The sequence below is a fragment of the Malaclemys terrapin genome, chromosome 2 (genome assembly GCF_027887155.1).
Source record: "Malaclemys terrapin pileata isolate rMalTer1 chromosome 2, rMalTer1.hap1, whole genome shotgun sequence".
NCBI classification, from domain to species: Eukaryota; Metazoa; Chordata; order Testudines; family Emydidae; genus Malaclemys; species Malaclemys terrapin.
Window position 1 is genome coordinate 242,373,730 of NC_071506.1, and position 14,669 is coordinate 242,388,398.

Here is a 14,669-nt window from a genome sequence, read left to right on the forward strand (position 1 = left end):
GAAGGACTTTGGGGGGTTTTCTTATATTCAAAGTAAATATCTAGGTTGGACAGTTGCTTGTAAATTGCCCAGTTTTGGATGGCAGAAGATAATGTACGTACATCTTTGAATTTTTTTAATATCACAAGTTTGGTGATAAAGATAACTGTGTTGACATAACAGACTTCTGAAAGGCATTTGACTTAGTCTGCGTGACATTCTGATAAAAAAATTATCACGGATAAAAATCGATGAAGCCTATATTAAATAGATTAAAAACTGCTTAACTGACAAATAACAGAAAAGTAACTGTAAATGGGGAAATCATGATCTTGGGTATGTCTATAGTGGGGTCTTGCAGAAATCTGTTCTCAGCACAATGCTAGTCAACATCTTTAGATATGATTTGAAAGGAAATACACATCATTCCTGGTAAAATTTGCAGATGACATAAAAATTGGTGAAATGGTAAATAATGCTGGGAATAGGTCAGTTACAGAGGTTGACTTGCATTTCTTGCAGGCCGGCTCATTTGAACAACATGTGTTTTAACATAGCCAAATACAAGGTCATACATTTAGGAACAAAGAATGTGGGTCATATTTCTAAGATGGGGGACTATATCCCGGAAAACAGTAACTCTGTAAAGGAGACAGGAGTCATGGTTGATAATCCTCTGAACAGGGACTCCCAGTGTGATGCTCTAGCTACTATGCCTACAGTTTTTGGACATATAAGCAGTGGACTTCCAAGAAAGAGAAGGAAGGTGGTATTACCTAGGCATATAGCATTAGTAAGACCATTACTGGAATACTGTGTCCAGTTCTAGTGTCCACACTTCAAAAAGAGTGTTGAAAAATTGGAAAGATTTCAGAAGAGTTACAAGAATGACCTGAATTATGTAAAACATGCCTTATAGTGAAAGACCTAAGAATCTCAATGTATTTAGGTTATGTAAGAGAATGTTAAGAGGTGATTTAGCAACTATATAGGGAAGAGATTTCTGATAATAGAAGACTCTTTAATCTAGCAGAAAAAAAGCAAAACAGTTAACCATTGGAACAATATACTAAGGGACAAGGTAGATGCTCCATCACGAAGTCTTCAAATCAAGACTAAAAGATATGCTATAACTCAAACAGAAGTTATGATCTTGATGCAGAAATTACTGGGTAAAGTACTCTGGCCTGTGTTTTGCAGGAAGTCAGACTAGTTAATCATAATGGTCCCTTCTGGCATTAAAATGTATGAATCTATGATTTTTGGCCATTTGCAGAGGTTTACAGAAAGGCAGCAAGATTTCAGAAGCACTATATACAGAACATTGTGGGGAAAAATACAGGAGTTGAGGAAATACATGAAGGAAAAAAAATGTTCTGATTTCTCAGTCTCAAAGTGAAAAATTACTGGGAGAGGAAAAAGCTCTGATGATAGTTTGTTAGGGGTGGTGAGAAGAACTAAGAAGAAATACTTATATTAATATATAAGTTCTTGATTTTCAAAATTCCTATGTAAAAAAGTGTTTCTTTGATAAAGTCTTACCTGTGTGAGCCTAAAGCATTCCTCAGACACTGCCTTGCTTAGCTTTTCTATAAGCATCACTGTAGATTTGCCTTCGTCATCTATTAATACAGATTATTATTATTATTAACTTATTTATTGTAGCATGCATTAGATGTCACACACTTTTCAAACAGACAAGAAGGTTCACAATGTGGACAGACAGACAAATAGACAGAAATTGGGGGAATGGGAAAGGAGATGTTGCTTACCTTGTAGAATAACTGCAGTTCTTCTAGATATTTGAGCTTAGGTGGTTCACTTCAGGTGTGCATGGGCCCCATGAGCCCATGATGGAAGACTTTTGGTAGCGGTTCCTGTTTGGTGCACACATGCGCCCTAGCTAACCTCGAGCCCCTTACTAAGGGCAGCGTCAGATGAACTACCCTCAGTTCCTTCTGTATTACCAAGTCTAATGGAAACAAGACTCCAAAAAAGAAGGGAAGGGGGGCAGGTAGTGTAGCACCGCCAATCTAAAATCTCGAAGGACTCTAATTACTGTACAAGTATCCTCTCCTTCTTTGAGTAATTTCCCTATGGGGTGCTCCACTTCAAGTGACTCCTGAGCTGCATTCCTTAAAGGGGATGGGCACTGAGGAACCCAGTCTGAGGCTGTTTTAGAACTGCAGTACCAAAGGCAGTATCCGCCCTAGAGGCATGTATTAGGGTACAGTTTAGAGAAAGTGAGCACCAAAGACCATGTGGCAGCTTTGCAGATTTCTGCAATGCGTATTGTTAGGAGTAAGGCAATGGAAGTAGATTGCAATTTGGTGGAATGGGCATAGGAGAGAGCTGAACCTTAGCAGCCTCTTAACAAGCAAGTGTCCAGCTGAAAACCCACTTGAATAGTCTCTGGGTCAAAACGGGAGGCTCTTTAATTCTGTCCACATAAGAGACAAATCGTCTTGGGGAGACTCTAAAGTAGCAGTTTTCAAACTATTGGGCGCACCTCCCTTGAGTGGGATGCAAGATGTGTACCTTTAAAAAAAAAATAGTTTGGCTGTCAGCCCCAGGTGGCCGGGGCTTGTGCAGAAGAAGAGACAGGACTTCTTGCCGCTGCAGATGTTTGTGAAATTTCTCTGAAAAAGGACAGGGAAGGAGCAGATGCATAGACATGAGCCCAATGTTATTACCACCAATACCATCTGTCGCAAGTAATCTGCTCCCATGAGGTACAAAAATAGGAGTGATCATCTCCAAAAGGAGGGGGGTGGTTGGGAGGCAGGATGATGCAACTGTAAATCCAGATAATGGGATTGTTCATGGCCCTCGAAGAATGAATCCTTGGTTGACAAAGATGACTGTGCTGTGACAGTCATAATGGCTGATGTTTTTCCCTTCTGGAACCAAAGTTTTTCCTGGAAGGTTCTGAAGGTCTATGGTAAGCTGGAAAATGAGATCTTTGATCTGTCTGTTACCTGCTGAATCTCCTTTTATTTGCAAGTGTATAAATCCTTAGTGAGTGGAGAGTAGCTCTTAAATTCTTTAGGGAATGCAAGGACTTATCCATGGATTCACTGGATAGCCTAGAGGTTCCTGATGATTATAGACAAGATGCATGTCACATGATAACTGCTGTAGAGATGGAGTGGGCTGCTGTTAACAGCCACAACAAGTGAAGCCTGAAAAGAAGTTCTTGCCAGGAGCTGACCTTCAGCAATGGTGGCCTGAATTGCTCTTAGTGTTCCTAAGGCAAATATTCAATAAAGTAATCAAACTTGCAAGGTGCAAGGATAACAGTCGACCAGATTGTACTGTCGATATGGATACGGTACACAGTGAGGAAGAATTGGAGGCATTACTGTCTTCCTAGCTGTAGAATCTTTAGAGAACCTAGCATCTTGACTGTGCTTGGATGGTACTGGGGCAGGCTTTAGCACTGATCGATGGGTACTGAGGGGCTTAGAAATACCCAAAACCTTCCACATGGAGGGACCTTTGGTACCAGGAATGCTTGGAGCCTTGGCAGTACCCTTGCTTGGGCCACAAGGTCTCTGACACGACAGGGCTCTTAGCACCAACTTATTTTTGAGATTTAGAGCTCCTCTTGCTAGATGATTTGGTAGATGACTTGGTGCTTTCTCCTGCCAGTCTCTCCTGTGAAGGTCTTATGGGTCATCAAGCTGCAGAGGTCAACTATGGTCACTGGAAGACTGCTGTACCAGGGCAGGTGGTATCCAGCCCTGGGTCTGATGCAGGTCAGAGGAAGTGCTCCATCATGAGGAACCTCAGCTTTATTTCCCTGTTCTCTCTATATTTACTTTTGAACCCTGAGCAAATCTCATATGTAGAAGGAATGTGAGTGTCTAGAGCAAGGGTAGGCAACCTATGGCACGTGCCAAAGGCGGCACGCGAGCCTGATTTTCAGTGGCACTCACACTGCCTGGGTCCTGGCTACTGGCTGGGGGGCTCTGCATTTTAATTTAATTTTAAATGAAGCTTCTTAAACATTCTGGGAAGGGTCCCAACAAGTGACACAATGTTTAAATCCAAAGGAACCAGGCATAACCTGAGGATTTAAGATTCCCTCAAAGAAGGAGAACCTTTGAGGAGAGAAACCCTTGAGGAAAGGTAAGTGAAAGGTACCAAAAATAAAACACTGAACTAAACTAGTAAAACTAAATACTATGTTAAAACTAAACTAAACTAAACTATTCCAAAGGGTAAGTTAGATAGAAGTAGCTTCACTAGACACTTTGTCTCAGGCCAATGCGGTTGAGAAGGAACTGAGGGCAGTTCATCAACAATGCCCTATATATCCTTGGTACAGGGCATGAGGATAGCAAGTGTGGATGTGTGAACTGAACAGGCACTGCTACCAAAAGTCTCCAAAGGTGCATGGGGCACATGGTCACCTGAAGAGGATCACCCATAGGGACATTACTCAAAGAAGAACATATACTTTTTTCTTAAGATACAGGTCAACTAGATTTAGTCAGCATGACAAAAATGGGTCCTTAAGAGGGACTTAAATATGGCGTGGTATATCAATAAGTTCAGGAAGTTGATACTATATAGGGGGAAACATGTCAGACGGCATAGAAGTGATTGACAAATGAGCAGTCAATGGAGGAGCCCTGGGGGGAGATAGCAACATGAAGTGAGACACACTCAGATAAGAAGGGAGGGGCAGAGTTATGCAGAGCTTTGAAGGTGGTGATAAACAAGCTTGAATAGTGGATAAGGAGCCAGTGGAGGGATTCAAGGAGGGGCATGACATAATCAAGACAAAGGACAAAGAAGTAATTGTGTTACTACATTTAACTAGTATGATTTCAATACGGAATACAAACAAACATTTTTTTTAATGTAACCCTCTAAAATGATTGCTCTAAAACAAATAGCAAAAAATAAATTTGAATACAATCATCTATTAATAAAATCTAAACATAATAAAAGTGATAGCTTACATAAGATTTTTCAAAATTATGTTGAATAATACACACTGTGTACTACATAATGGGCTTCTTGTAACTTTACAATAATTTGAGTTAAAACATTTAAATATAAAAAAGGAAATATTGGATAGAAGAAACTATTTTGTTAGACAACCGAAGAAAATTTTCTCCAACTTTTCTAGTCACATGCTCTCTTTTAAAGAAATATTTTTTTACAGAGAATTTCTCTCCAATCATTTTCAACAAAATACCTGCTTGTTGACCTTTCAAGGTCTGGAGCTCCAGTTGATGCATTTTCTTAAGCTCATTCATCTCTTGTGTATGACTGCAGATGAGCTCCTCTTTAAGGCTGCAGAGTGCATTCTCTTTTTCAGCTTTCAAGTACTCACGGACCTGGTCTACATGAGCTGAATAAACCAGAGAGAGACAAATGCGCTGGGCCTCCATCTGTAGCCGTAAATCTGCCTTTGAATGGAAATACACATATTGCAAAGGTTAAAAATAAGGAAGCAAGAAAGTCCAAATTTTCTGTATTTCATTACAATTGCTAATTTCATGCAATAATAATTTTAAACATGTCCACCTGACACCTAAACATAATATTAACATTTAAACATTTGTTAACTATTATCTAGTTTTTATTTGCATTCATAAACCAAATCTGTACAATTAAGAAATTTCCTAAGTTCAAAATATATCTGCACATTCTTGCTCTAGTGATTCAGTAATGTAAAACATACTTACAAACCATATTTTCCTTTGAAAATCACTATTACTTAGTGAACTGATATGAAGTTCAATAGGCACGTGCCAGAAACTACGATGGCTGCATGACAGTTTTCAAGAAAATTTTCAGGGGAATGACAAGGCAGTTATGTAGTCGGGAGAGAAGCTTGAATTGGAGTAGAAACACAGTCCCAAATTTATTCAGGGAGTGGATTAAAGGGCTGAGTTCTTAGTTTAAAAGCTCAGCTGACCCTTCACAAAGGAAGCGAATACCAGATCATGCTGTGTGCTTGACTGGAAAGGCAAGAAATAGCATCAATTCTCAAGCCAGTGAGATAGTCAGGGATCTGTTTATCATTTACATATCAAATTATATTTTGTAAATTTTGGTATTTTGGTAATTTTTCTTATTTCAAACTTCGTTTTATTTTTCTTCTCTATTTTTCTACATTAGCCCACAGTGCACTGAATTTAGCATTGGACTCTATGGCCCAGATCTTTGGCTAAGGCTAAGAAGCATACATCATAACTGAGGAAGGACAAGTGAAAAGTTAGCCTGATATCCACTTTGGTAATGCTAGTCATGTGGACTCTTAACAGTAAACTGTTTTAAAACTGTCAAGAAATACATATGATCACCTAAAAAAACCTGGTCAAGGACAAAGTCTAAGGTATTGGTGCCTATGAAAAACCTAACTTTTGCTACAATATTTATTGAATCACTGCGTGTAGATTTAAGGCCAGATTTTTGATGCCTGTCTCTGTTTAAATATACCTCTAACTCAATATAACGCTGTCCTCGGGAGCCAAAAAATCTTACCGTGTTATAGGTGAAACCGCGTTATATTGAACTTGCTTTGATCCACCAGAGTGCGCAGCCCCGTCCCCCTGGAGCACTGCTTTACTGCGTTATATCCGAATTCATGTTATATCGGGTCGCGTTATATCGAGATAGTGGTGTATTAATAAAATATCTAACTATTTGCACCCACAAGCAAGTAGAGATAATACTATTTGTATTTGTACCTGCAATTCAGCATGGATACAAAAATGCAGGCATAATTGCACCTCCAAAAACAGAGGTTAGGTGGAGGGCCAACTGGTTTTTAAGATCTTCTGATATTAAAATATGATATTAAATATAAAAATATATTCACCTTCCATTTCTCCACTTCCTATCCAGAAAAATTAAATTGAGAGAACATGAATGTAGTGGCAGTGGGTTGCTAAAAGTTCTACATTTTGTTTTGCAAGTTTAATCAAACATAATTAGTGAGAAAGTATAGTGAATTGTCTGCATTCCTCCCTATTTTGTGTCTGAGTGGGTATACTGAAGAGCTGGAGAACTAATCATAAAAAGGTAGAAGTGTCTTGGAAAAAATAATCAACTCTTTCCTGATCTCTCCAACAAAAATCTAGAATCATTAAAACTTTTACTTTCTTTGAGTAAGATAGGATGTTACAACTGTATTGAAGACAAAATGCAATAATTAGGTTTTGCTTCATAATATTTTAACTGATGGCAAAGAATTTACCAAACTGAAAGTTTAATTTTAGTTTAATATTTTTGCTGCTTTCACTAAATTTTATATTTTATTTCTTTTGATCTATTCATACATCCATTAAAAAGGAACCCCTTCACACACTCCTTGAGAATTCTTAAACATACAGCTATGAAACAGATCACTCCTATGGCCCTCCCCTTTAACCACTAATCAACATATCCACAACAAACAAAAGCCCAGAAGCAAAAGGCATATTTAAGATAAACATTAACTTTCATTATTTTGCACAGATGTACTCCTGGTAACTTTCTTTACCATACAGCTTTCTATAAACATACCTGTTCAGATTTTAATATATCCAGTTGCTGCTGAAGCTGATCATTTTCATGCTGTGTAATGACCAGTAGTGATGTTTCTCCTGCTAGTCTGTCAGTCATCTGGTGCAGATGATCCAACAATGATTGCTGCTCTGGATTCAACATTTGCTGAATTTCCTTCTCTGTTACATGATGATCTGAATCTTTACATAAACTCAGATTATCTTCTCTTCCTTTTATTTCCTCACCAAGTTCATTGCTGGGATCAAATATTAGATTTCTAGTTTCAGACACTGGGATAGCATCTGCTTGAGCTTTTTCTTTAGAGTATTTTATCTTCTGTTCAAAAATTTTAACATTTTCTGTCTGATTGTGGCTAATTATGACTTCTAGTTCTTTACATCTTGCTAAAACTTGTTCTTTCTCTTGTTTTAAAGATTTAACTTCTTCACTTAATTGACAAATTTCACTATGTTTTAACTTTAATTGTTCAGAAAGATTGGAAAGTCTCAAGGACAGTTCCACTTTTTCACGCTGGGCTACCTCAAGCTTTTCCATAAGTTCTGTAGTGTCTTTCTCAACAACTTCTCCAACTTCAAAAGTTTCTGCTCTGCATATTTTGTCTTCTTTAGAGCCTTCAAAGACTGAACTTTTCGTTTTCAATACAACCAATTCATAGCTTTGTAAATGCTGAAGCTCTTCAGTCAGAACCTTAAGCCTGGTTTTATATTCAGCTTCCTCTTTGTTTTTGCTCTCTTCTAAGTCAGCTTTTATTTTTAGAAGACAAGCATATTCTTCCTGTAGCTCTTGATAACTAGCTTCAAAATTTTTCTCAGCAAATGAAAAAGTATTCTTTTGCCTCTCAATTTCTGTTTTGAGTTCAATGTCTTGTTTTATAAGCTGCTCATTTTCAGCCATTAGCTTTTCTATTCTTTTTTGCATGTCAAGGTCTTCTGACTTAGAATTAACACTGTCTGTGAAAATCAAATTTTCTTCTGAACTTACCAAAATATGTTTTAATTTCTCCTCTAAAGCTCTATTTTCATCTTTAAGAAGGTTATTTTGTGTCTCAAGCTCTGTACATTTTTCTTGAAGGCTAACTTCTTTCTCTTTCATTTGTTTCTCCAACAATTCAGTTTTAAGTTGCAACTCTTGAACTTCTTGTTCAAGTGTACCCTTTTCTTTTTCTTCTTGCCTAAGAATATCAATCTCCTTTTGGAGTTCCTGTATTTGAAGAGTCATTTCTTCCGATTTAGAATTTACAACAGACTGCTGCAAATCTTTCAGCTTTGAAATCTCCAATAACAGCTGACTTTGCTTTGTTATTAAGTTGTCCTTTTCAAACTGCATGGTTTCTATCTTTTGACTCATTTCATTTTGTGCTTCTTCTAATTCCTGTTTATAATGTGTGGCCAAGTTATCTTTAAGAATTTCAATGCTTATTCTGTGCTCTTGTTGTAAGTCTTCTCTAAGTTTGCACAGTTCTTCTTCATGACTAAACAGAAGCTGTGTCCTCAGTCTCTCTAATTCAGCTTCTTGAGATTCAGCCATTCTGTCCAAAACTTCATCCTTCTCTCTTTCTAGCATTTCAAGTTTTATTTTATAATTTGTGACTTCTGCCTCATGTTTTAATTCTAACTCTTTCCTGAGCTCAGATGCAGAAGCAAGCTGAGCTTTCAGATCTTCAATCATAACCTGGTATTTATCGGCTTCATTTAATCTGCATTCTTTGTCCATTATGGTTTGCTTGGCTCTCTGAATCTGCTCTCTTGAAAAGGTCAGTTCTTGAAAAAGATCTTCAATTTGTGTTTGTTGAAGAGACTTTTCTGCTGAAATTTCTTCCAGTTGTTTTGACAAATCTTGCTTTATTTTTTCCTTCTGATAATTAGCATCTTGCAATTTCATATTCAATTCATTAATTGCAATATTCATTAAATGTACTTGATCTTCATTAATATTATCACTTGAACATGGATTTAAAGTTTTCTCCAGCTCTACTTTTTGTTGGGCAAGAAGTTCTTCAATTTCTAATGCATGTTGCTTAATTAACTCTTGCTTCATTTGTACAATCTGCTGCCCGTACATCTCATCTAATTCTGCCTGAAGTTCTGCCAGTCTCCTTTGAGTTTCTAATTCCATTCTTTGTACAATGTCAGTTTCAAATTGGCTGTCTTTATGGCATCGCTTCTGTAATTCTTCCACAGTACCCATTAACTGTTTTATTTCATCAGAACATTGTCTTTCTTTTTGTTTGCAGTTAGCCAGTTGTAGTTTCACATTATTTGCCTCTTGATTCTTTTGTACAATCTGTTCTTTTAATTCCTCAAGTGATTTATTGGCATCTGATAATTTTTCCTTCAACTGAAATGCATTTTTTTCTTCTTCTATTATTTTTGCTTTCAGCTCTCCAATTAGTGCTTCTTTTTCTTGTAGTTTTTTATTAGAATCTTCTCTTTCATTTTTGTGTTTCTCCTTTAAAAAGCAAAAATATGCCATATTTTAACTTTTGACATCTCAATATTTGAATGTTTTTAACCTTTGAATATTATACTTACAATTTCTTCTTTAAAACATCATGTTACACTGTAAGTATTTCTAAAATTAGATCTAAACCATTTGCTACTCAATTTCAATAATTTTCTCTGCATTGGGAATAAATTATGGTTCAAGATCACTTTATTTTTTCCAGTGCTGCACTTGCATTTCAAAAATGTTTGGCTTAGTTAGTTGAAAGCAATTCTTATAGAATTAGTTTCCTATACAAACTACTTTTCTTCAGAAATTAGAAGTTATAAAGAGAAATATACACAAGAACAAAATTTACAATGTGGGGGAACGTTTGACTTTGAGCACCACCATTAGGGGCTGATTCACCAACCACTGAAGTCAATGGAAGGTTTTTTCATTGATTTTAGTGGGCATCGTATCAGTATGCACCAAGGGTCCATTAATTTTCATACTGTATACACTATGTCATTTGAAAACACCACTGAATACAAGTAGATATATCAATAGGCCCAAATATACACTCTTTTAGTGGATGTATTTCAAATGTCTGTAGAGCAGTCAAGAGGTTTTGGCTGGTGCTTCTTTAAAGGGCATTCAATTTTGTGGAGTGATTTGAGATGTCTTCCATGAAGGACACTAAATAAACACAAAAGATATACCATAAAGCATAAAAATACATCTTGTTTAAGACAAGAGAGTTATTCAAACAACTGTTTTTATATTTTCTTTCAAAGTTACTGGCATTTAACATAAGCATTCTAATTCCAGTTCTACTTTTCTCATTCACTTGTTATCAGTATTGCTGCTGTAATTATAAGTTTATTTGGACATTTTCTTCTAGAGTCTAAAATCAAGACCCAAGCAATTCAGCTAGTACTTACTTCTAAACTATGCATACAATATACATTTAATATAATAAACGTAACAGTCTTTGTCTTAAAGAGACAAGTTACCTTTATAAAATAAATATAGGAAGCCAATATTGTCACCGCCTCTAATGAGGAGTTGCACATACATATTTGGTGTTATCTTTATAATTAACTTCAAATGAACTGTAATTAGGAAAACAACATCAAGTCAAGTTTCAGAGTGGTAGCCGTGTTAGTCTGTATCAGCAAAAAGAACGAGGAGTACTTGTGGCAGCTTATAGACTAACAAATTTATTTGAACATAAGCTTTCGTGGGCTAAAACCCACTTCATCGGATGCAGATGCAGTACAGCAAAGTACAGTATAGCAGATGCAGCTGATGAAGTGGGTTTTAGCTCACGAAAGCTTATGCTCAAATAAATTTGTTAGTCTATAAGCTGCCACAAGTACTCCTGTTCTTTTAACATCAAGTCAATAGTAACAGGTATGAGTCTAGTGTGGAAGCAGAGAAAAGAACTGACAGAAGGGAACTGCAATGCATGATGGTTGTTAGCAAGAGTCAGGCTTCGTTAGCAAGAGACAAGTCTTTGTTAGCAAGAGTCAAGCTAGCTGTGACCCTGATAACCCTGATAACGCAAGATTTGTAGAAGCGAGGATTGTGTGAGGATTGTGTGAGACGGGTGAGAAAGAGCTGTGTAAGAAGTCATTGTGACCTCAGTATAGATAAGGTGTAGAAGACCTTGTGTAGATAAGGTACAGAAACTAATTGTATGTAGGCAAGAGTCAAAACAAGTAAGGAAATGAGATATCAAGATGGCCTATGTATAAACAAAATGCAGCTGTCCCTCATTATTTCTGTAATGAAAGGTATAAATGCTTGCTGTAATTAGTAGAAGACCTTGTGTAGATAAGGTATAGAAACTAATTGTATGTAGGCAAGAGTCAAAACAAGTAAGGAAATGAGATATCAAGATGGCCTATGTATAAACAAAATGCAGCTGTCCCTCATTATTTCTGTAATGAAAGGTATAAATGCTTGCTGTAATTAGTTACCAGAGAGAGACCTACTTGCTCTCTCCTCTGCACATGTGAGAGTTAATAATAAAGCCTCTGACTTGCTGCACCTAAACAAAAACAGTGAGAACTCAGTTTTTCTCCGACACTAGTAAGAAACCTACCATTTCATAGACACTGATTCTGTCTTGCAGAAGTGTAATTTGTACTTCAAATTCTTTATTCTTTTTTTGGTAATTCTTCAGTAGATATTCTTGTTCTTCTAGCTGTTGCTGATGTGTAAGGATCTGTTGTTTGGCTTGCAATAAATCCGCAGCTGTACTACTATGGCTGGTATTCCTTAAGGCTTCACTTGCCTGTAACTTACACATAGAAAAAACATAGGCAGGTCAGAGTTTTCTAAACCAGCAATCCTCTCATTTGCTCAGTTTATCTATAAGCAGGGAAAGACTGTTTGAAATTTGTTTGTCACATTGTCTTCTCTTTTAGTAGCAATGGGATGGTGTTCATCATGTTGGAATAGCCAGCAAATTATTTTTTCATGCTCAGTATTACACTGCTGCTGCTCCCCCCTACCCCCCCCCCCCAGTCATCAGGGGAGAGATCTTGAACAACTGCTGGGGATGCAACACAAGGCCCAGAAAGGATGGGCAATGCCAGTATACTTGTGTGGTAAAAGGGATGGTGCCCCTCCATCTCAAGTCGACTGCCTTCCCATTGGCTGGGGATGAGTGATCTGGCTAGCTGATTGGCTCTTGTGTGCCCTCTCACCCATATTTATACTCTCCTGGGCTTTTCAACAGCCTCTTGTTCCTGTTAGTTGCCCTGCCCTCCCCCTCCTCTTAGTTGTAGTTTAGGAGTTGTGTTTTTAGGATGCTGCATGTGTCACTGATCACCTGTTTTGGGATCGTGAAGGAATTTTTTCCATTGGATCAAATTAGCCTATGTCTAGTGGGTTTTTTTCACTTTCCCGGCAGCATCATGGAGGCACAGTTGGGTTGTATGCAATAGACTAAAGTTTAATATTAGGAAAGGAATGACTGTTTAGCTTGTCACAACATGTGGCTAGTGCAAATAAAGGTTAAAAGGGCCAGCTCCCACAGGTAAATGAAATTCAGGATTTCATTGGTAGACCTTGGGCCTATAGGAGAAGGGGAGACCTGAAAGATTTTCAGATTGAGGTTCCCTCTTGGTAATCTCTGCCCTCTTCTCTCAGGGGGATGCAGAGAGGATTTAAAAGCAAACTGAATCCTAAGGGTAGGCCTGAACTACTGGTTATATCAGGGGTCGGCAATCTTTCAGAAGTGGTGTGCGGAGTATTCATTTACTCACTCTAAGTTAAGGTTTCGCGTGCCAGTAATACATTTTAACGTTTTTAGAAGATCTCTTTCTATAAGTCTATAATATATAACTAAACTATTGTTGTATGTAAAGTAAATCAAGTTTTTAAATGTTTAAGAAGCTTCATTTAAAATTAAATTAAAATGCAGAGAACCCCCGGACCGGTGGCCAGGACCCGGGCAGTGTGAGTGCCACTAAAAATCAGCTCACGTGCCGCCTTCGGCACGCGTGCCATAGGTTGCCTACTCCTGGGTTATATGGTGGGAATCCTGTAACTCTGCGTTGCAACCAATTAAACTCCTGGTATATGAGAGTGGTGGGTAGGCATAAAATGCCTCTTCACTGTGTAAAATTAATACCATTGTGGCCTGCTACTTAAATCCATCCCATATATCCGTTGTTCATTTGCGGGCATATCTCAAAATATGTTTTATGGCCAACTAGCACAGGGCAGCAGTATATTAGGAAGTCACTTTGAAGTGATAATATGCCTTGCACCTGCAATTGTTAATTCTCATAAATCAGTATGTGAAATACTGTAGATTCACAATGTCATGCTCGAAGCTTGTGGAAGTTACCTTTGAGTGTTCAACAGCTCAAAATACTAAAACATTTAACTGCAGCACAAATTAATAATGATGAAGCCTCCGTGGTTACCATTATACTCAATCATCAGTTCCTTTTTGAACAAACAAATATAAAAATATGTAACAAAAAGGAACAATGGAATAATCTTCAACCCCAGCAGAGAAAGTAGGGGTGTGACTAAGTCTCTAATAAGACTCTAGGGTGAAAACCTGAATCCAATGAAGTCAATGGGAGTTTTGCCATTGATTTCAAAGATGCCAGGATTTTACCCCTAATCTTTTGAGAACAGTTAGTACAGGTAAGTTTTCCTTTCTACAGTGGTTGCCATTAGAAAGCCAGTATTTACCAACAGTTACTATCGTGCAATAGAAGTGAAACCACATTTTTTCCTATTGTATTATAGGAAATGAGTGCAATATTCCAGATACTACAATGTGGTAACTGTTGGCAAATACTCTTTTAATCACTGTAGATCTCCACTCTTGGGTCCAAATTTTCAAAAGTTTACATGAAAGAACACTGATTTTGTTTCTAAAGGAAGTAATACTTCATGGATTTTGTTATCCAAATTGACCCTCTTTCATCAAACCTGATGAAATATTGTTAGCAATAAAACTTACATGCTGAAACTGAATTTGCAGTTTCTGGCTTTGTTCAGTAAGCTCTAAAAATTCCCTCAGTGTTTCATCCTTTTCTTTCCGTGCTTGCTGTAGATTAGTAGTAAGCTGTGTGATAATATCATCTCTTTGTTTGATAGCAGCCTCAAATTCTTGAAGCTATGGAAGGTTAAGTTAGTGCAATCAGTGCAAGTCAAAATATGCACAAAAACATAATAAACTATTCTCATAAAATGGGAGTAAAAAA

General features: G+C 37.4%; 1 protein-coding gene across 5 annotated transcripts in view; it reads right to left on the minus strand.

The window, feature by feature from the left end:
* The window catches only part of AKAP9 (A-kinase anchoring protein 9), a 206,306-nt gene that overhangs the window by 103,463 nt on the left and 88,174 nt on the right, over positions 1-14,669 (minus strand). For all 5 annotated transcript variants that reach the window (XM_054020483.1, XM_054020481.1, XM_054020480.1 and 2 more), the window contains 5 exons: positions 14,426-14,581; positions 12,041-12,238; positions 7,507-9,957; positions 5,189-5,402; positions 1,522-1,601 (listed from right to left, as the gene is read on the minus strand). In XM_054020483.1, the coding sequence (XP_053876458.1) occupies positions 1,522-1,601; positions 5,189-5,402; positions 7,507-9,957; positions 12,041-12,238; positions 14,426-14,581 (3,099 nt within the window). The remainder of the gene's footprint in view (positions 1-1,521; positions 1,602-5,188; positions 5,403-7,506; positions 9,958-12,040; positions 12,239-14,425; positions 14,582-14,669) is intronic.